This window comes from Sander vitreus, chromosome 5, assembly GCF_031162955.1.
Source record: "Sander vitreus isolate 19-12246 chromosome 5, sanVit1, whole genome shotgun sequence".
NCBI classification, from domain to species: Eukaryota; Metazoa; Chordata; class Actinopteri; order Perciformes; family Percidae; genus Sander; species Sander vitreus.
In genome coordinates this window covers 6,743,491-6,765,869 of record NC_135859.1, presented here as the reverse complement: position 1 = coordinate 6,765,869, position 22,379 = coordinate 6,743,491, and the positions used below count along the sequence as shown (strand labels likewise).

Genomic DNA, 22,379 nt, shown 5'->3' with positions numbered 1-22,379 from the left:
CTGAGGCTCAGTGATGACCGACATCTAGCGGCCAGAAGGTGGAATTACACAAAGTGTCACAGTTCATCAGCCAGCTGCAGCGCTGTGGAGATAGGTCTGGCAATGCGAAACTAACTTTAAAGTAATGCGACTGTAGCCAAAGTGACGAACTTCAAGGATATTGTCATAATTTGTTTTTGATAAAGTAGTCACACGAGTGGGGTTTTCATTGGTTTCTAAGCCTCAACTGATACATTTCATTAGGAATAATAACTGCTGCATCCTGCTCATCTCATCCGAATCAAGAACAAACAGGAGAAACAAAAGGATATGGACAATGCATTTATTAAATTAGTTTATAAAACACCTTGGAATGTGACAACTGTCATCATATCCTCCCCAGAGATTTTCGCATTGGAACATAAGTAGCATCAAATAAAACATGCCATCAGTGAGAGATTCCATATATATATATATATATATATATATATATATATATAGTATGTGTACATAGTATCTCAGTGATTCCTGGTTATCAGCTGTAAAACAGCACTGAATGGACTTTCTATGCTGTGAAGATGCTTCCCTGGTCTGAGAGGTTCCATGCCAACTTTCAATACATATTAAATTGATGCCAAATGAAAACAAATAACATAGTTGACTTATTAGACTAGTCTCTTCTTATGTAAAAGACAACAAATGTGGTTTATTCTAAAATGTTAATATAGATCTAGTCTTATGTCAAATAAAACAGAGGATAATAATTGTCAAAAGTCTGCTGATTTCAGCTTCCTCTCCTCCTTCTCAGTAAGGGGCTGCTGGGAGAGGATTTTGCCATGCAGGCGGTGGTGTTTGCCGATGCCCAGCTTCGGCAGACCTCGGTTCAGCCCCTCCAGCAGCACACATGACTTGCACAGAGCCTGGCTGGAGATGTAGCCACAGCGGTTGCAGGTTCCCTGCACAGGCATCTTCACCCCCTCCCGCACAGACAGGTTCTCCCCTGAGTGGATGATATCCATTATGGAGCTAGGCCTTACGCTCTCCAGGTCTTTTAAAAAGGTCCTTGCATGGCCACGATAAGCATTGGGAGAGTAGATACATTCAGTGGAAAAGTAGTCCAACTTCTTAAAGTAAGCGTAGAGAACAATCTCTTTCTCATACGCATATTTGAGGGGCTTGCAGCGCGGCACGACCCCGTCGCCTTCGCTGGCTGTGGAAATGGCAGTGCAGCGGCGCAAACGTGCTATGTCACCTCGCAAGACGTTCATCAAAACCGTCTCCGCCACGTCGTCAGCATTGTGACCTGTGGGAAAAAAAAAAAAAAAAAAACACATCCAGCCATTGTAACATATTCTAACAAAACAGTTATTCTTTGACATTGAGGCCAAGTGTGCTCAGTCCAATTTCAAGGTCGAAACTTTTGCATTCACATTTTAAAATGATGTTATTTGGAGTTACCTGTACATATCTTGTCCACTTTCAGCATGATGGCTCCTCTGTCTAATGCCTGCCTTCTGAACACTCCACAGAAGGTGCAGTTATTTTTCAGTCCCACCTGCTTCACTATAGCATCCATAGTCCAGCCATACAGCTCCTCATACGACACAATCTTCAGCGGCAGCTCATACTGTTGCTGATTCCTCTTTACTGTCTCCAAGGAGTCATCTCGGTAACCAGAGATTCCCTCATCCACCGAGAGAAGCATAAGTTCAAGGCCATAGTTGTAGCGCTCATTTAGAAGCTTCATTATATGTGCGAGCACTGTGGAGTCCTTTCCACCCGAGGCAGCAATTCCTACTATTTCCCCAGGGTTGAACAGCTGTGCTGCCACGATCGTCTGATGCACCTCCTCCTCAAAGGCCCAGAAAAAGCACTCCTTACACAGCGAATGGCCCGTTTTTGGACGTTTCAGCACAGCACGCTTGTCAACACAGTTACTGCACAGGACAGGCATCTCGACTGTTGGAGGAAGTTTTTTTCAAAAGGATAACAATATTATTGTGGTAGATGCTTTAGTACAGCTGACCCACAGGTTTTAGTGTCAATTACTTTTTCTCTTTCATTATCATTCACTTGTTGTAAGCGATCTTACACTTTTATTTTAGTAAAAAGGTGCCCCTGGAATACAAAATCTCTCTATAGTTTAATAAGTCTGTCTGTGCTATAGAAAAGCCCTTATTACACAAATACATTATTTTCCAATAAAGAGAACACAAAAGACACAGAAAATCTGGCATTAAGACTACTTTTTGATACTGGGTAATGGCAAAAATAGTGTCCCAAATCCACACCACTAAGTGATTCTAAACAGGTTTTGATTATGCAGCTGGAAAATGACAAAATTCAGTATACTAAGAATGCCATTCGCATACTAAATTAACTTGATTTTTAAATATGTTTTTTGATGGATACCCATAATGCACTGCTGCTGCACAGAGCAGATTACAAATGGACATTTCGACCAACTCGCCAACTAGCTAAGTTAAATATTGTACAACATACAATATTTAAGAAGGAAGTAAGTAACTTGTACAAGTACACGGTAGCATTAGTGGACTAATATGTTTTTGAGGCATGCTGAATTTAATAGTTGAACAAAACGACTCATAAAACGTCTAACAGGAATGTACTTTTGGCAACGAGCAAAGCTCATGTAGCTAACGTTAATTGCCAGCTTTGAAGGGAGCTAAGTTAGATGTGAGGTTGTCTCTGTTCAAGACTCCCAACTACTATATAAACCTGGCTAGCTAGTGGGATTAAGTTCATACAGACAAGCCCTAAAATGTTTCACATAACTTTTTTGAAATGACTTAATATAATAAAAGCACACGTCAGCTAATTAACGTTAGCTATCCGGTTTGACAGCGTGATTAAAGTCCAATGATACCAAAATCATCATGAGCAAACGGTCAACATTATACCTGTTTCCAGGTCTAGCTAACGTTAGCTAGCTAAGTAGCTAATCACATTTCTATAAGTTAACATTTCCATACCAACGTTTCCGACAAACCAAGGTCTGAATCGAGAATGTGGGGATGAAGTACACTAGGAAAACTACTTTTAAAATATAACTTTTCTTTCTTAAACAACATTAGCGTTAGTTAAACGACCAGATAAAGTGGCATGTTGTTTCATCATGTGTCGTTAGCTCTTCTTCACCCGGAAAACAGGAAGTGGCGTCAGTCGTTAGCCCCTGCAGCACAACCTATTGGTCGCAGTTGCCCAGTGCACGTGAAACTAATATTAAAGGTACAATATGTAACTTTTCTGCTATAAAATGTCTTAAAACGACCATACCTATGTTATATATTTTTTTGAGTTGTCCCAAATGTTTCCATCAAATGGCAAACCCAGAGAAATCTCTTAATTTATTTTCAGACACGTCACTTTTCATTTAGTCGCCTGTCAGTGGCGTCATATAACCTTTTTTTTTATTTTTATTTTTTTTATTGCAGAATACATGTTACAATTTGTCAAAAAAGGAAATTGAACTTGTAGAACACAAATCATTTTGTTACAGATCATGTTTTCATAAAGAATAAAAAAATAAGTAAGAAAGTTAAAAAAAAAAAATAATAATAATAATAATACATATCAGTCAATAGATATACAAATGAAACCTTTCACCATCTAGTTATCGTAACTTCCGTCAAAACCAAGGGGGTAAGCTTCGCTTCAGAGCTCGAATCTCCTATGGCGCCATTTTGATGCTACAAAGCGATCACCCGACGTTAGCATTCCATTGACTGGCATTCATTTTGACGTAACTTTGACAGCGAATAACTTTACATCTGAAGCGTTTAAAGACTTTATTTGTCCATTGTTTATTTCTAAAGAAACACGACAATGTATAAAAGGCTGCATTACCTTGTACCTCACGTTATGGCTCCGTAGTATAAGTTTTTGTAAAAATAGGCTAACAATTGTGTCATAACCATGCGACTTACTGTTGCATAGTAGAGGAATTACCGTATAGTACAGGAGAAGCTCGCAGGCAGTTTGGACTTACATTAGCTGTTTAAGTTTAATTACTAATGTTAACTAGCATTTTAGTTAGCAATAATTAGCCTGTGTCCATGTTATCTCCTTACATATACCTACGCTCTCCGTCTCTGCAAGATTGGGAATAATTGAGATTTCTCTTGGCACAGCTACCAGAAGACTTACAACTTTCAGACACGTTGCTCACATCACATTTACGTCGTTTCTCTCAGTTGGAGGCTGCGCAGTAACACTCAGCGCTCACCGGAAAAGTGCTTCTAAAGGCCTTCACTGGTCTCCGTCCAGAGCAATGGGATCTGTTGGTCCATTCTTATATACAGTCTATGGTCAAAACACAGGCACCCAGACGTTCGAGAGTAATTGTAAATCATACAGTGTCACAGAAAAAAATACGGGTAACACTGCTTTTTCTGCCAAAAGGCATCATCAGGCAACACAGTAATACAGCAGAAACCTTATTTATTGATACATATCACTATTAATCCAGCTTAATGTTACTACAATGTATGTGCTGGTTGACAAGTAGCTAACGTTAATGCTAGCTAATGTTTGGTGGATAACATTATAGGGTTACAACATCGTTCAATACGCTCATAAAGTTATTAGTAGTATGATTATTTTGACCACGGATAAAAGCAGCACTGCGCTAACCCAGGAATAAATTCACTAGTAACGTTAATGTTAGCTGTATAGCTAGATAGACAATTAATCTAATGTTAATTTAGCCAGCTAGCACACCCCGCTCTGCCTGCCTCACTCCCCCGGCACAAAGCCGGGACATGTAGCAATAGCTAGTTACCGTTAGCCCCAGCCGGTGCCATTGCTAACAACGCTAACGGCAGTTTAATGAAGCGTCGGGAAACAGAGAATAGCAGACCCAGGCATCCTAGTCACAACATCGGCCATCCATAATGTTAGCTACCGGTGTTTGTACTGAAAATCTCCTCCCTGCCGAATTTCTCCCCCCTTCGCGTTTAGCTGTCTTTACAGTTAGCTAGCTAAATTAACCAGACAAAAGGTGGGTTAAGCACTAAAATGAATAGTTAAGATTACAGAAAAGTGAAGGGGGAGATTGGGCAGCTGGGAGATGTTCTCCTGCTGCTGACAACGGCAATCGAACATGCTCGCCGTCCTGGAGAGTCCCCCTGCAATCCCCTCCCACACCCGTCTCTCAGCCTCGTTGAGTAGCTAGCTAGTGTTACAACAAACCCCGTCCGCCCAGTAAAATCCAAAAGGTGACATTGGCATGTGAAATATACTGTGATAGTGTGGTTTTAGCTGCTGGCTAATCATTAGCCAGCATCTAAAACCTGCTAACGTTAGCCCTGGCTCTAACTGGTCAGCTAGCTACCAATACAGATTGAATCAAGAAAAACTATTAACATAAAAAATTATGTTGGGGAAACTGCAGCTATTTTATTAGCATGACATGAATAAACGTTACTAAACGTAACGTGAATAAACTTCAATAGAAACTCGTCCGTGAACAGATGCATTCTAATCGACGATAGTGTTTAGCAATAAAAACTCCCATAATTCCACGCAACTTCCCAACGTCATCAAACGTCTGTGTTTACAATCCATTGTTTTGGTTGAGAGACCCCTAGTGGCAGAAAGTTACATGTTGTACGTTTAACAGCACTGACATTTTTTTAATTTTTTTATATAATACCTAATAGTTATTATTATTATTATATAATAGTAACTGACGTAACTTTATTTCACCTGTGATGTCCTTTTAAGATGTTGGTGAGAAGTCTGGCAAAGAACTTAGGCAGAGGGTGAAACAGGTAAAACACACAACTAAGTCAAATGTAAGCCGTAAGGATTTATTAGTTTGCTTCAAAGAATGTCACTACTGCAGCAGCTGCAATAGATATCAAAATGCAGTATGGTGTAATGGAAGGACAAAGGGGTTGGTGCTGGAAGGGAGCAAGGCATGGCGAGGTCAGGGTTCATGACAGGAAAGAGTCACAAGCTTAGTTGACGGGGTGAAAAATACCCCTCTGATGCCACTGCATATCTCTGATGCGCCGAACCGACTGGATCTGAGGAATCTGGGCTCCGAACTCAGTGCTGTCCTTATACTCCCCCTTTTCAAACAGGTACTGATAGCCTCTGTAGCCTGGATACTGATAGCCCACCCACCTGGTGCACCAGGAGCACAGAGAGGGGAAAACAGATAAGAGACAGTTAAAGGTAAAAGGATAGGGACGTGTAGTAAGTTATTTTCACCATCTCGACGGAGGATGTTACTCACGTGCCACTCTGAACCCGAACAGAGGAGACCTTCTCCTGGTAGCCATGCGCATGAAAGCTGGGGACATCGTCATCTATGATTTCTATCTTCTTCCCTGCGAAGCTGGGGTTTTCGTAAAGGACAATCTTGTGCTCCTGGCTGTCCTGAGAGAGGAGAGAGGGGCATTAACCCAGTGGGTGATTTGGGAAGCACGTGATGGGACGCATGCCAGGGGTAACAGTAAAAAGTGTTCTTTCTTACCACTTTAATCGGGCGGAATGCAACAACGGTGTCACTACGCCTGCTGTTGGTCCAGGAATCCCAGCGAGGATACTCCCCCTTCTCAAACACATACTGCTCCCCCTTACAGTTGTTCTGCTCGTATCCCACCCATCTGAGCGGGCAGAGGAGAAAGAAAAAGATGGTTGTGATTGGTGTAGGGGCAAAGCAGGGAAGAAAGCTAATAGCACATTTTTCTGGCCATTTTCCTCCCTTCCATCCCATACTCATTCACAAAAGTATTTTCTTCTGACTGGCCCAGTCTCTTGTGTCACTGCCTGCCTGTGTGTTTGGTTTTAAACCATTGTCTAGTGTTTTGTCTATTTCTGACCCACACTTACGGTCCACACAGCACCAGTATGGAGCCCACTTTCTCCACGCCTGCTTCCTGGAGGTTGTTGCAGGGACCAGTCAGCTCATGGCATTGTCCCTGGAAGTTTTCCTGCTCATAGATAACCAGCTGTACCAATTATGGGAGAAAAGGGGAAAGGGTGAGTGTTGTTTGCCATCTGATGTGCGGAGGATGCAAGGATCCAAATAGGGCACGCACAAGTGCTTACTCCAAGGAGGAAGTTGTAAATTGTAACTGAATTGTTCTCTGCGTTTCTGTTGCATTTCCTCTCACCTTAAATGCACTGGTGCCTGGCTGCTGCTGCTTGGATGCAGGTTTCAGGTGGTCTGTGGCCATAGTGAATGGATCGGCAAAGATGAAACTGAAAAGAAGAAACGATCATTTCTTTGTTTGTGATAAATATCTGTGGATGTCTACACGATTTACAAGATGTTCTATCGTTATATCAAAAATATGAGCAGGTCAAACTGCTGTTTATCCTACTGTCATAGATTTAGTTTTATATTATTTACCCACACACATGTATACAATTGTCCATCCCTCTCCCTCCAAAACAAAGTTTCTAAAGTTCACAGCCTTCTGAACACAGAATTACAGCAATGCAACATGAGATACAGTTTGTAGAGAATAAACCTAAAACGGATGCAAAATGAAAACAAATACGTTTAAAAAAAAATTATAAATGTAAACTATAAAAAAAAATACAGCGTGACGGACATGAACCTCTTACCAGTACCTGTCTGTGCCAGTGTGTTTGTGATGGCATGATCAGCCCAATATATACGGGACGCCCAGGGGTGGAAACTCTGCCAACAGTACCCACAGTGTCCAAGCCGGCCCGCAGATCGGCCTGCCATAGGCCCAGCAGACTGAAATGAGGGGTCACCGCGTAGCTTCCCCCCACCCCGGGGTGTCACACTCCCACAAAGTTATTTCATTAGTTGTCAGTTTTGTCCAGCCAGTCATTGTTCGATATCCACATGATTCAGCACAAACAGTGCCAAGAGTCCCACACCTACAATGAGAGAGAGAGAGAGAGAGAGAGAGAGAGAGAGAGAGAGAGAGAGAGAGAAGGATTGTAAAAGATGGGTTTTACCATGCTGTAGAGATGCGGACTGATTTGAATAACAGTCCAAATACTGCAGAATATTTCCACAGGACAAGGTTTATTTGATATTCAATTTCTAGAAAACACTATTAAAGTTTCATGTTGACATGTGCCTCTGCTGTTTGAAAGCTCCAAAGCTGGTATTTTTCAGTCAAACCTGATTACCGCACATGCCATCTTTCTCCTGTTGGCAGTAAAAAAGTTTAGTGATCAATTTAAAATGCAAACAATATGCCAAATTTCCTAATTTAATTAGTTTGAATGACCCTGCATGTGCATGTCAACAATCCTGCAAGGGGAAAGAAGAAGTTAACATTGTCCTCTGTTGAAGAAAATATGTTGTTAACATTTTAGAATATTATATAATTATAAAAGAATATTAGAATTTACACAGTAAATAATATGTATAAGTTAAATACAACTGGATCAAAGTGGACATGTGTCACTACTGAGGACAGATACAACATATTGTAGAGATTTTAGATGAGAGGTTTTGTGATGCAGCAGTTATAATGTGATTAAGTGCTTTTCTCAAGTTATACATTAATGTGCCATTTTGCATAATATAACCGGTACTTCATTTGAATATTTTGTGAGACTTTACATGTGTACTCCACTACCTGGAGCTTTTTGCTCCACTTCATTTCAATTCACTTCACTTCACTTGCAGATGGTCCTCCAAGTTGCTTTGGAGGATGACATTTCAGATGTGAATCATGGTAGCATGAAATACTTCAAAAATTAAAAAAAATACTTTTATTGCCTTTATGACATGCAGCTAAAGACCGCAGTTAGGAACCGAACCCACGGCCACTGCGACAAAGACTGAGCCTCTGCACATGGGGCGCGCGCCCAACCAGGTGAGCCAACCAGGCTCCCCGAAATATGACATTTTAAACTACAGTAACGGGCAATATTATGGAGTAATTACACAAGCTACTATAATAATTAGGGCTGGGACGATACGTTTTTGTCCCGATTCAATTCTTTCACAATACATGGGTGCCGATTCCATTTGTATTGCGATCCGATAGTATTGAGTATTGTGATTTCCTTTAACAAAAACAAAAGTTAAATAATACACTGCTAGAGACAAATATATCATGAGGCATTTCTATAAGCCAATTGTTTTCTAAAAAGAATACACATCACTTGTCTGTCTATTTATTTCAGTTGTAAAGAAGTACATAACATGTATATTTCTACATTTTCTGCTTTTGTTCAGTTTTGCTGGAAATGGATATGATGTAGTCGCCGTCGGCGGTACTGTATAAACAGAAAATATTTAGTAATAAAAGTAATAAAACATATCAATTCTAGGGAAAAGACTCGATTTTAAACATTGTTGCAAAAAATCACGATACATACGATTCCCCCCCCCCCCCGCCACCCCTGATAATAATAATAATTATGATGATAATACACCTTATTTGCATACAGTAGCGAAGAAAAAAAAAAATCTTTAAAATCAGTACCCATATTTGTAGCACTACAGAAAGTAAGTAGGAAGTCATTTTTATAAATAGAGTATTATTATTAATATTACTATTATTAAGTAGAGAGTTTAAGCCCCTCTCCACATCTGCTGGTGGGAGTGTTACATCTCAGTTGATCCCCATCATGGCTGTGCTGTGCTGCAGCCTTCAGAAAGCAAATGAACACCCGTATAGCTCCAGGGGCGCTAAACTGACCTGGCACTGACCTCGGTGGAAAAGTACAAAAAGATTAGTGTAGGTCAGGCATGTGAAAAGAAAAATCCAAGTTTCCATGTGTTCTTGTAGCATGTTGGCTACCTCGAAGATCTGATTGATGTGACAGAGAATGAATAGAGTCCAATATGACTGATGGAGACCGAGGCTCTTCGGCATCAATTTTCTAAAACTACCCAATGTTTCGTCTGAAATGCTCCTGTATCCTGTAGATAACGCCACCTAATAGAACACAGAACATTAACTCACAGCCAGAAATGCTTCAGTGAACAGTTTGTGGTGCATTCAAATCATGCTCAGGGACATTAAAGTTTTCTAAGTCTAAGTCATGTTTCATCATGTATTGTCATAAAAGGCACACAGCGGAATGTGCTTTTATAGGAAGAGTTTGAGACACACTCTCTGTGATGGAAGAGATGAATGCTTAAAAGAGGCGGGGGCGACCTCTAGCTCACCCAGTAAGAGTGTGCGCCCCATGTACAGTGGGGCAAAAAAGTATTTAGTCAGCCACCAATTGTGCAAGTTCTCCCACAAAGATGAGAGAGGCCTGCAATTTTCAGCATAGGTACACTTCAACTATGAGAGACAAAATGAGAAAAAAAAATCTAGAAAATCACATTGTAGGATTTTTAATGAATTTATTTGCAAATTCCTCGGGAAAATAAGTATTTGGTCACCTACAAACAAGCACCATTTCTGGCTCTCACAGACCTGTAACTTCTTCTTTAAGAGGCTCCTCTGTCCTCCACTCATTACCTGTATTAATGGCACCTGTTTGAACTTGTTATCAGTATAAAAGACACCTGTCCACAACCTCAAACAGTTACACTCCAAACTCCACTATGGCCAAGACCAAAGAGCTGTCAAAGGACACCAGAAACAAAATTGTAGACCTGATGGAAGACATACAAGACCACTAATAATCTCCCTCGATCCGGGGCTCCATGCAAGATCTCACCCCGTGGGGTCAAAATGATCACAAGAACGGTAAGCAAAAATCCCAGAACCACACGGGGGGACCTAGTGAATGACCTGCAGAGAACCGGGTCCAAAGTAACAAAGGCTACCATCAGTAACACACTACGCCGCCAGGGACTCAAATCCTGCAGTGCCAGACGTGTCCCCCTGCTTAAGCCAGTACATGGCCAGACCCATCTGGAGTTTGCTAGAGAGCATTTGGATGATCCAGAAGAGGATTGGGAGAATGTCATATGGTCAGATGAAACCAAAATAGAACTTTTTGGTAAAAACTCAACTCGTCGTGTTTGGAGGGGAAAGAATGCTGAGTTGCATCCAAAGAACACCATACCTACTGTGAAGCATGGGGGTGGAAACATCATGCTTTGGGGCTGTTTTTCTGCAAAGGGACCAGGACGACTGATCCGTGTAAAGGAAAGAATGAATGGGGCCATGTATTGTGAGATTTTGAGTGAAAACCTCCTTCCATCAGCAAGGGCATTGAAGATGAAACGTGGCTGGGTCTTTCAGCATGACAATGATCCCAAACACACCGCCCGGGCAATGAAGGAGTGGCTTCGTAAGAAGCATTTCAAGGTCCTGGAGTGGCCTAGCCAGTCTCCAGACCCCATAGAAAATCTTTGGAGGGGGTTGAAAGTCCGTGTTGCCCAGCGACAGCCCCAAAACATCACTGCTCTAGAGGAGATCTGCATGGAGGAATGGGCCAAAATACCAGCAACAGTGTGTGAAAACCTTGTGAAGACTTACAGAAAACGTTTGACCTCTGTCATTGCCAACAAAGGGTATATAACAAAGTATTGAGATGAACTTTTGTTATTGACCAAATACTTGTTTTCCACCATAATTTGCAAATAAATTCATTAAAAATCCTACAATGTGATTTTCTGGATTTTTTTTTTCTCATTTTGTCTCTCATAGTTGAAGTGTACCTCTGATGAAAATTACAGGCCTCTCTCATCTTTTTAAGTGGGAGAACTTGCACAATTGGTGGCTGACTAAATACTTTTTTGCCCCACTGTAGGCTGAGGCCTTTGCAGTGGCCTGTGTTCGAATCCGACCTGCGGCCCTTTGCTGCGTGTCATCCTCTCTCTCTCTCTCTCTCTCTCTCTCTCTCTCTCTCTCTCTCTCTCTCTCCCATGTTTCCTGTCTATCCACTGTCACTAATTCATTCTTTGTGGTTTTCCTGAGATTACAGGCAAGATTTGTGATCAATATCTGGTTGTATCCTCAAGGCAGAGGCTAGAGACTTGAGTAAAACTGAGCTGTTTTATAACGTCTGTCATCTGATGATTCAAAACACAGGCCTGAGCTTACATCTACTGTTTATGAAGAATATACAAGGCCGGGCGTGTATCGAGAGTTCTGTCAAAGAATTTAAGGGTGCGAAAAGTCGGCTCCATGTTGTAGTATGTCTGAATTAGGGATCTGAGTGTTAGAGCTCATGACAACAAGGCGTTATGCTCCAGTGAAAGACACAGATATAAGTGCAGGAAAGTAATACTGCAGCCCATAAATAGTCTAAAATCCACACTGAGAACTACAAGAATATATTCACCAGGGTTTTCCCTAACTTTATAAGGCTTAGGCGCAGTACCCAAGTCGATTTGGGCACCACCTACTGTAAGCCCAATGAATGTGAAATCAATGTGAGCATCAAAACTAACTAAATGACTCAGATCTAATGATTGTAGTTGGTCCCCAGTGGACTAGCACATTTGTCTTTAAGTTTTTTTTAGCTTTATCTATTTATTATCTGCTCTAGCTTTTCCAATGTTTTAGACACATATATGGTAATATTAAAGGTATAAAATGATGTAAAATTGCATATTCTTTCTGTGAAAGGAAAGGATTAGGGTGGCACCAAGACCTGGGTCTTGGGTGCAGCTGTCGCTAGGGACCTGCTACACCCTGCTACGCTCTGCGATTCCCTGCAGTGTCCGGCTGCGTCCTGCTGCGTCCTACCACGTCCACCCATGCTGTGCTGTCCCACATTACACCCCGTAACGCCCTGCTGGGCCCTACTATGACATGAACTACTACGACTACCATTGTAGTCACTGTTCCATTATCTTTATTGTGACTATTACTACCACTGTTCATCACACCCCCAACCGGCACCGTCAGACACCGCCTACCAAGAGTCTGGGTCTGTCCGAGGTTTCTTCCCGAAAGGGAGTTTTTCCTCGCCACTGTCGCAATAGCTACCGCTAATGCTTGCTCTTGAGGGAATTATTGTAATTGTTGGGGCTTTGTAAATTATAGAGTGTGCCCTAGTCCTACTCTATCTGTAAAGTGTCTCGAGATAACTGTTGTAATGATTTGATACTATAAATTAAACTGAATTGAATTACGTAACATTTTCTTGAGGGAGGAAACCCCTTAACCCCCAGCCAAATACGTGCACCTCCGTCTTCCACAAACCTAAGGAAAACACTGTTCACATATATCTGTATGCTACAGATGTGCTCACAGCTGCATGTTTTGCAAGTATTTATTACTGGCGTGAGCAAATCGAAAGGATAGGGGAGCAATGCAGGAGACAGAGGAAAACAATGATATGTTCTATTCTCTGTTGTTAATAATGTTTATGTCTATATTTAATATCTACTTAATAATAAAAATCATAAAAAGTAATCATATCTGCAGATGGAATCTATTTGGATTGTGCAACGCAGATCTGAGCTCATTATTATCAGAGGGCAAATATTGAACTTATCCAAACTACACTCATAATTGACTCACATGAGTGTAATAAAGATGCTATCAGTTCCTAATGTTTACTTGGTGACCGTTCATCATGAGGATCATCAACCATCAAATGCACAATGACGACTATGGAAGGGAATGCAGTGCACTCTGTTTTAATAGCAAGCATACATAAAGTATGACATCACTTCCATTGCTGTTAAGCAGATGCGTATATATCCACATATTCACTGCATGTGCTCCTACAGCTGGATGAGGCTTTCAGCTGTCTGACTAAAATTGGAAAACACAAGCAGCAAAAGTGGCAAAACATGACTTGAAAATGAATTTAATTCGAAACACATCTGCAGTTTATCTTGAGGAAAAATATCTGCCAAATGTAGGCTACATTATTTCCACATAAATGTCAGTTTTACATCTCTGATAGTGTTTTTCCAAATCTTTACTATTTCAGTTAAAGCCATTTTCCATCGTGACTTATGACATCACCAACAAAAAGGGCCAACTCCAGGTCAAACAACTTTTATTCGCCACTGAAACGTATACATGGCACTCCTCTTTGGGCACAAGCAGCGTTGGCCATGGTCAGGTTAAGGCAGAGGGCAGGCACTGTCGGCAGTGTGGGGTGAGGCTGTGGGAGGGGGGCGGGAGTTGTGTGAGGATCCTGCTCAGCTGGCTCCAGCTGTGGCAGGAGGGGCAGGAGGTGCTGGGGCGGGGTCGGGGTCGGGTCCTGGGCCGGGAGCCGGAGCTGGGTCAGGGACAGTGAAACAGCCCTTCTTGTGCCACTGCATGTCCCGCACACGTCGGACAGACTGGATCTGAGGTGCAGGGGCGTCCCAGTCGTTCCAGTGCTTGAAATCTCCTCTCTCGAAGATAAACTGGCGCCCCCTGTAGCCTGGATACATGTAGCCGACCCATCTGGAAGGAAGAAAGAAAAAAAAACGTGATGCATGTCTCATAACAGCCTCACAACACTGTTAGACAATACATAGTGTTTTGAGTAAGGTAGGGCAGAATAGAGTAAAATAGGAAAACAAGATTCACACTAGAAAGGAAGTGACATAGGGATGAAAGGGGAATGTAGGGAGTCTTACGTTCCGTTAAGAGCCTTGACACTTGCCACACGATCCTGAAAACCGTGGCCCCACAAACTGGGCACATCATCATCAACAATCTCCATCTTTCTACCAGTAAATCCAGGGTTCTCATACAGATGTAGCTTGTGTTCGGCACTGTCCTATAGAGGAGAAATAGACACAGAGATACATTTTTTAGATGTCCCCAGTAGATGTTGACTAGGTAAAACAATGATGTATAGTGTGTAGGGAAGTAATGTGTGGGCAGCTCATATTTAAAACCCTGCACATTTCTGGAGCTTTATGGCTACAGTGTCAGTTTCGTATTGAGACTCATCACCTACCACTTTGAGTGGCCTTAGAGACAAGAGGGAGTAGCTGTTCTGACTGTTGGTCCAGGTGTCCCAGCGTGGATACTCGCCCTTCTCCAGAATAAACTGCTCCCCTGTGAAGCCATGCCGATCATAACCCGCCCAGCTGAGAGGAAAAGGAAGACAGGAATGATAGGAATGATAGGAATAAAAGAAAAAAAAAAAAAAGAGTTTTAGTTTACTGGACACCACATCAAACATTTTCTTACGTTATCTAAAGACATGAATTAAACGTTGAGCAATACTTACGGTCCTGACTCAACTATGACAGATCCAACCTTCTCCAGTCCCTTCTCTGTCACATCTTTACAGTCTGATGAAAACTCCGCCTTGCAGCCCTGGAAGTTCTCAAACTCAAACAGCAACACCTGGATCACAGAGAGGGACCATAAAGATGGATATTCAGCAGCATGGCAACAATACAGAGAGGAGTCAGGTTCACAGCAGTCCCCATTGGGTGTGGTTTGGATAAAGGCCTTCATAAAAGTGGCTCATATTTTTCTTCAAGAAGGCATATTGTGATAGAGAACCTATCCACAGAATACTCCCAAAATACTGTAGAATTACTTACAATAACTTGTATTCTGATGTCTGCTCACCAGGCTTCATAATAGAGACAGTCAGATTTTTGACCAATAGTTGGACTTGTGTTGTTGTGGTTGCACTGAACAACTCCAGGCGTGCAATCCTTCAGTCATCAAACCAGGTTATTCCCGTACCTTATATGTGGCTCCAGCTCCACCCTGGCTCTTCCCTGCAGCCAGCTGCTCCGGGGCACTCTGCTGCTCCGACATCCTCCTGATCCACTGCTCCTCCACTTTTGGCCAGCAGCATATGCACAGGCAAAGCACCATCCATCATGCATGCATGTTCCAGCACACACACACACACACACACACACACACACACACACACATAAGGAAAGCTCAATGTCACAATTGCAATTTATAACTCACCCTCCAATAGGAGGGTTGTATTCATTTTGGCCAAAAATAAAGTAGCAATATTTTGCCAAAGATTCTAAAATATTAATTGAATAAGATAGAAAAGATGATATCGTCATCTCTTAAAGTATACACTCATTAGTCCTTCAAAGTAGGTTCCATTACAATCCAGGATACCAAAATCATCCAAACCTGTGTCTCCAATTGATGCAGCACCATCTAACTCCATTGCATTGGACTTATTACACCGACTGTGTCCAGAGTGAGGTTTTTTACCTGGGTTATGCCTGCTAGGATGTGGTAGTGTCCCTCTTTTTTTTCTGTGCCACTTGGTGTTTGGTGGGGTTGAGCCATTAGAGGGCAGGGACAGGGGGGGTATTTATGGTTTATTTCTGGCCACAACAGCAGAAAAGGGGGAGCTGTTGATACAGCAAGTCTGTCGCTCACATTGTGTCCGTAACGCTGCCTCTCAATAGGCAGCTGTGTTGGCACGCGCTGCCCTGCCTGTGAGCCTGGCTGCCAGTTAGCACTGTGTGCGGGCACACGCCGAGAGAGCCAAGAGGATTCAGCAAACAGCCCCGCTCAGCACAAACACACACACGGATGTACACACACTCTGGGACTACACCCAGTCTCAACCACACTGAACTTCCTCACACCTTTCTCGCATATTTGGGTTAGTATCGATCAGCAAGATCAAATGCTAACCCATTCACAGGTTTGACTGGGAAGCAGATCTGCAGCACTCGCATCTTAGAACCTTATCAAACTCGAGCTTTGATTTTATTCGGACCTTGCTTGACTAAATAAGACTCAGTAAGTGATTTGTGAGTTTCAATTGACTTTAAAGCTTGATTAAGGTTTTTAAGGAGTGCACACATACTCATCAATCACAGAAATACCCAGAGAAATTGAGCGAATGCAGGGTTTTTTTTTGGTTTTTTTTATGACCACAGGGTTAAACTCAGCCAGAGAAACACTAGACAGATGTGTAGCTCAAGTCAAGTAAATTTTATTAAGAACGTACTCACTTTAGGACACTGGCCAGAACAACACAGTGCAATATACATCTTTACTTTCAAATAAAAAAAGAAAAAAAAAGAAAGGACAAATAAGGACATAAAAAAAAAAAAAAATCAAACAAAGTAAAAACATGACAAAGTAAAAACGTCATGTACATAGAAACCAGGGACAATCCCTCCGAAGACTCCCTCAACACATTCGCTTGCATTGCACGAGACACAAAAGAGGGGGCAGAGGTCAGTGCTGTAGTGCATCAAGTGACAAAGTGCTTTATAGAAGCGCAGTGTGAGAGAGGAAGATTACAGTTCAAGTTGAAAAGAGGGTGCAAATGTTCATAGGAGGGTAGAGTCATTTAAACAATAGTAGTGGACAATCCATCCCTCCGCTGGAGCAGCGGTAGCCAACACCCCCGACACTCGGAGCCAGTCAGTTTGAGCAATGCCGGGTTTGACAGCAAAGATTGTGCATGCACATTAATTGGGGGCAAAATCGAGGGGAAATTGCACATTCGTTGGAAACTGTCAAAACATGATCGAGGAGTGTGTGAGGGCTACAAGGTGAAAATATGGCTTATAATGAATGTGTACAGCCACAACCATTCAATCTGTCAAAGGAGGGAAGACTGGCTGATTGTTTATATATATATATATATATATATATATATATATATATATATATATATATATAAATATAAAAGACTGAAGAGTGTATTTGTGTTGATAAGGAGTGTGCATGATTGACAGATGCAAAGTCACTTGGCCAAAAGTCCCCCGTCCTTCCACATAGACAAAAATATATTTAGACAAAAACATATATACAGTATGCAGCAACTGTGACACTGTTAGGGTTGTGGAGTGTGACAGTCTATTGTAGTGATGCATCTTAATGTTTTAAAAACTAGCTCTCCGTCTCTGTTAAATCAATGATAATACAGCTATAACATCTCCTGATTACAGTTACTAACATGATATACACGCTCGCTGGCAATCAACTCAGCAGTGATTTGATCTATATGTTCAAGAAGGAAAATCATTAGTGTATGAAATGTTATCCTATGGCAATGCTTTGCGTGGCTCCCGACGCGTATACGTCCGACGCAACATCTTGAAGAGGAAGATTGGCTGGATTGTCCTCCGGCGGTGTGACGGAATCACGTCCAGGATAAAGAGGCGTAGTGGTCCCACATGTTAACCATTTCTTGAAATGCAGCGTGACAGGAAATAGTCGCCAATAGTCGCTTTTTTCCTCCCGACTTCCTCCTGGTCCCTATTAAAGTGTTCACGCGAAGGGCCTCCTGGTGCAGAAGAGCGTCGACAGGTTCCAGCATGAAATGGATAAAGCAGAGCAGCCTAAAGTTCTTTTTCTCCTTGCTTGCTTTTCTTTTTTTTCTTCCATAAGACAGAGACGCTCCATAAAAAAAAGGCACCATGCACATTAATCAACCCAGATGGGAAGAGAACAAACAAAATTGAGAAAGAAAAAAAAAGAAGAAAAAATACATATAATACAGCAGCTGTAGATTCCCCTCTCCTACTCTCTGGGTCGAACGTTAAGGCTTCTGTTTCATATAGATTCTTCTGTTAAGGCAACCTGGAAGGGAGCGTGAGAGGAGAACAGGGGTCACGAATGGAACTCATTGCGTTATCTTTTTTGTCGTTTAACAAACGCATTTAAACCAATACTTTTCCATGACTTTTTGGCAAATTTCCATGACTGTGTATTCCTGAAAATATCAGTCGACATTATACAATAAGAATAAAAATCTGTGTTAAAGTTTACCCTCAGAGATTTAACAATACAACCAATGACAATTTATGTTGTTCATAGTGGGATTCGTAATATCGCGCCCCAAATAGAAAGTTGAGGTTAAGACGACGTGAAAATACATTTATTAATCACATATTATTATGCTGTGTTAAAACAACAAACAATTCCATGACTTTTCCAAAACGTTCTGGGTCTTTTAATGTTTCCAAAACCTTTCCAGGCCTGGAATTTGCATTTTTCAAATTCCAAAAACCTTTTGAACCCTGAAACACTGTTTAAGACGGAGAGAACATTCAAAAAACTAGCTCACCTCATTCACTTCCTAGGCGTCATTTTCATACTGACTCAAGCGCTTCTTGGACTTCAGCTCTTTTAACCACTGGGGCGAGTCCTCCTCACTGCACAGATGAGACACAGACAGCAGAGTGAATGCGGGGACGGAGAGCTAAGCAATGCACCGACGGGTTCTCGTCTCAAAAGAAAACAAGTTCTCTTCAACTTGTGGAGCTTACCCATTCTCTTTCCCGCCAGGTGGGGGCAGTACACGCGCTGCCCTGGGAAGAAAGGGGGACTTGGGAGAGCGAGAAAGCTGGGAAGCAGAGGGAGTGGGTCCATCGATTTGATTGTCAGAGTCGCTCCTCTTCTTCAGCTGGGCCTGACAACAGGAACGGAACACATGTAAGAACTTCAAACACACCTTCACTGCATGAATACCACACATGACGAGAGGGCGAAACAATAAATATATAAATACATTAATATGCTACATTAAAGGTCCCATGACATGGTGCTCTTTGGATGCTTTTATATAGGCATTAGTGGTCCCCTAATACTGTATCTGAAGTCTCTTTTATATAGGCCTTAGTGGTCCCCTAATACTGTATCTGAAGTCTCTTTTATATAGGCCTTAGTGGTCTCCTAATACTGTATCTGAAGTCTCTTTTATATAGGCCTTAGTGGTCCCCTAATACTGTATCTGAAGTCTATTTTATATAGACCTTAGTGGTCCCCTAATACTGTATCTGAAGTTTATTTTATATAGACCTTAGTGGTCTTGACCAAGTGCCACTTTGCTTGTTTGAAAGCCATGACGTCTCTCTCTCTCTCTTTCTCATGGGTGGGCCAAATTCTCTGGGTGGGCAAAGCAGAGAAAGGAGAGGTAACCTTGCTCCTTATGACCTCATGAGAAACAAGATTCCAGATCGGCCCATCTGAGCTTTCATTTTCTCTAAGGCAGAGCAGGATACCCAGGGCTCGGTTTACACCTATCGCCATTTCTAGCCACTGGGGGACCATAGGCAGGCTGGGGGATCGCATATTAATGTTAAAAAACCTCATAAAGTGACATTTTCATGCCATGGGACCTTTAAGCAGAAACTGATACGAAGCATTAGACAGAACTGGTTAACATGCACATTTGGTGAATACATCATGACAAATTCACAAGTGAGGCTCACCTTTAAAGCTGAAGGGTCCATCCCAGGGAACATGGCGACCCTCTGTGGCTGAGAGGAAACAGCAGGGCTGGCGTCAGCTCCTCTGGCCCGCTCCTCAGAGTCAGAGTCATCGTCCTTACTTTCAGCCTTTGCCTCTGTCACAGGGAGAACACGTTTTATTGTCACATGCGAGCATACAGTATTGTCCTTTAAAAAGAGGTGTGAGATGGGTCAAGTAAGTCAAACTTTATTTATATGGCACTTTTAAAAACACGCAGTTACAAAGTGCAATACATATGAATAGGGCTGGGCAATATATCGATATTATATCGATATCGTAATATCGTGATATGACAAGTAGTGTTATTCCTGGTTTTAATGGCTGGATTACAGTAAAGTGATGTAATTTCTTAACTTACCAGACTGTTATATCTTTTCTATTATTTGCCTTTACCCACTTAGTCATTATATACACATTAATGATGATTATTTATCATAAATCTCATTGTGTAAATATTTTTTGTAAGCACCAATTGTCTACCCTACAATATCGCCGCAATATTGATATCGAGGTATTTGGTCAACAATATCGTGATATTAGATTTTTTTCCATATCGCCCAGCTCTACATATGAACAAATAAATAACAATGAATAAACATGAATTATAATACAAAAATACAGCACAAAAGGGGATCTAGCCCTTTACAAGAAGGCTAGTGTATAAAGGCAGGGTTTTAAAACATGCTTAAAACAGTCCAAAGACTCGCAGACCTGACAGAATGAGGGAGAAGATCATGTAGGAGGTCATGTAATGCTTTGTAGGTAATCAGTCCCTCCAGGATTTCGCGGCCTTTTTTTGAGATTGTTGGGACCCAAAATGCCCGATTTCGCGGGAGCTTTTGTAAAAAGAAACTTGTTTTAGGGAGAATAAAATGACTCTGGGCTGAGATTTCCTATGTAACCTTACCAAAAAGGCTCAGGATGCTGCAAATGTTGGTATAATATGAAAATGGCTGGTGGATTTAAGACAAAAAAATAATAATTTATTGAATGATTCAAAACTGAACTTATGTGTCATGGCTTGTTGATCTTTACATTGTTAGTTCATTTCCTAACCTGGTCTGGGACACACATTCACATTCATATTGATAAAGTAACGTTACTTATTGGACTTTAACTCATCATTGCACTTACAATAACGAGCGTAGCTGTCCTCAATTTAGGTTATCGTGTCGTCTCATCTCCGGTTTTTCCTGCATCCACTGTGTGTGTGTGTGTTTGTGTGTGTGTGTGTGTGTGTGTGTGTGTGTGTGTGTGTGTGTGTGTGTGCGTGCGTGCGTGCGTGCGTGCGCAAGTCGCGGGGGGGAACTGAGCAGCCACTGCAGAGAGCCGACAGGATTGAAACAGCAGCAGCTTCCAGCGACTTTAGAGAGAAAAATCGTTACAGCGTACATTAATGTTAAAATGCAGACAGGTTGGCAGGACGGTCTGAAATGTTTTGCACGGTCTTTCGCTGTCCGTTTTGTTGGTAAATGTGAGATGTTCGAGTCAGTCACACACGTCTCGTCTTCATCAGAAACAAGGAAATGATCAACCCGTGGCCGTTCTCTCACTCCCGCTTGGTCATTGGCTCTCAGAGTCACATACTGACGGCACATGGGACTGCTGGGATTGGTTGAAGTCGCGGGAAACTTCAGGTTATTGGTCAAATGTGCGGAAAAGTTGCGGTGATTGGTCAAAATTGCGAGTCGCACCAAATTCGCGGCGATTGGTGGAATTTGTGTGAATTGGCGCGATCGCGACATCGCGAAATCCTGGAGGGACTGGGTAATTAACCTGTACTGTATTCGGAATTTCACAGGAAGCCAGTGGAGGGATGCAAGGATTTATGCGATACGAGACTGACGACTTGTTCTGGTTTAAGTCTGGCAGCTGCATTTTGTACAAGTTGTAGACGACGTAGATCTGCTTGACTGAGGCATGAGAAGAGGGAATTCCAATAATCAATACGGGAGAATACCAATGTGTGAATTCACTGTTCCAGATCTGAAGGAGACAACATACATCGGATTTTTGCAATGTTTCGTAACTGCTAGCGGGAGCAGATATTAAAAGTGCACAATTAAACTTCTGAGTGCATCATTTTCACATACATCCATTTAGTGTATACTAGAGAAGGAGCTCATCTGATGGAACAGAACCAAATCAAGAAGATGTTAGTGGGTCTTTGATGCTAACCTGTGGAGTCTCTGTAAAGCCAGTCCTCCGTGGTTCCTCCCTCGCCCTCGGACAGCGCTGCAGACTGGCGGGCAGCTCTGGACGGCCGCATCCGCGGGGCTCGTTTCTTCACCAGATGGGCCCTGGAGCGCAGAGCGCTGGTGTCTAACAGAGTGGTCGGAGCCTGGACAT

The 22,379-nt window shown here is 42.1% G+C and overlaps 4 protein-coding genes across 6 annotated transcripts in view; all 4 read right to left on the bottom strand.

The window, feature by feature from the left end:
- Positions 1-314: 314 nt before the first annotated feature.
- Positions 315-3,137, bottom strand: ctu1 (cytosolic thiouridylase subunit 1 homolog (S. pombe)). The gene is made up of 3 exons (XM_078250280.1): positions 2,973-3,137; positions 1,438-1,938; positions 315-1,282 (listed from the first exon to the last, which is right to left on the bottom strand). Exons 2-3 carry the CDS (start codon positions 1,931-1,933, stop codon positions 747-749), a joined length of 1,032 nt encoding a protein of 343 aa, XP_078106406.1. The 5' UTR covers positions 1,934-1,938; positions 2,973-3,137; the 3' UTR covers positions 315-746.
- A 2,664-nt stretch (positions 3,138-5,801) lies between these two features.
- Positions 5,802-7,187, bottom strand: crybb2 (crystallin, beta B2). Of its 2 annotated transcripts, none has more exons than XM_078250276.1 (5): positions 7,125-7,187; positions 6,841-6,959; positions 6,482-6,614; positions 6,242-6,384; positions 5,802-6,129 (listed from the first exon to the last, which is right to left on the bottom strand). In XM_078250276.1, exons 1-5 carry the CDS (start codon positions 7,185-7,187, stop codon positions 5,961-5,963), a joined length of 627 nt encoding a protein of 208 aa, XP_078106402.1. In that variant the 3' UTR covers positions 5,802-5,960. The 2 variants fall into 2 exon arrangements, with proteins under 2 accessions (XP_078106402.1, XP_078106403.1); XM_078250277.1 differs by having other exon boundaries at positions 7,134-7,187.
- Positions 7,188-13,567: 6,380 nt separating this feature from the next.
- LOC144517969 (beta-crystallin B3-like) lies at positions 13,568-15,616 on the bottom strand. Its single transcript, XM_078250279.1, has 5 exons — positions 15,519-15,616; positions 15,049-15,167; positions 14,773-14,905; positions 14,447-14,589; positions 13,568-14,270 (listed from the first exon to the last, which is right to left on the bottom strand). The coding sequence occupies exons 1-5, from the start codon at positions 15,591-15,593 to the stop codon at positions 14,021-14,023; spliced, it is 720 nt and encodes a 239-aa protein (XP_078106405.1). The 5' UTR covers positions 15,594-15,616; the 3' UTR covers positions 13,568-14,020.
- A 1,123-nt stretch (positions 15,617-16,739) lies between these two features.
- Positions 16,740-22,379, bottom strand: part of LOC144517962 (uncharacterized) — a 34,627-nt gene continuing 28,987 nt past the window's right edge. For both annotated transcript variants that reach the window (XM_078250266.1, XM_078250265.1), the window contains exons 9-13: positions 22,209-22,371; positions 19,991-20,124; positions 19,046-19,188; positions 18,844-18,931; positions 16,740-18,356 (exon numbers count right to left, since the gene is read on the bottom strand). In XM_078250266.1, the coding sequence (XP_078106392.1) occupies positions 18,856-18,931; positions 19,046-19,188; positions 19,991-20,124; positions 22,209-22,371 (516 nt within the window). In that variant the 3' untranslated portion in view covers positions 16,740-18,356; positions 18,844-18,855. The remainder of the gene's footprint in view (positions 18,357-18,843; positions 18,932-19,045; positions 19,189-19,990; positions 20,125-22,208; positions 22,372-22,379) is intronic.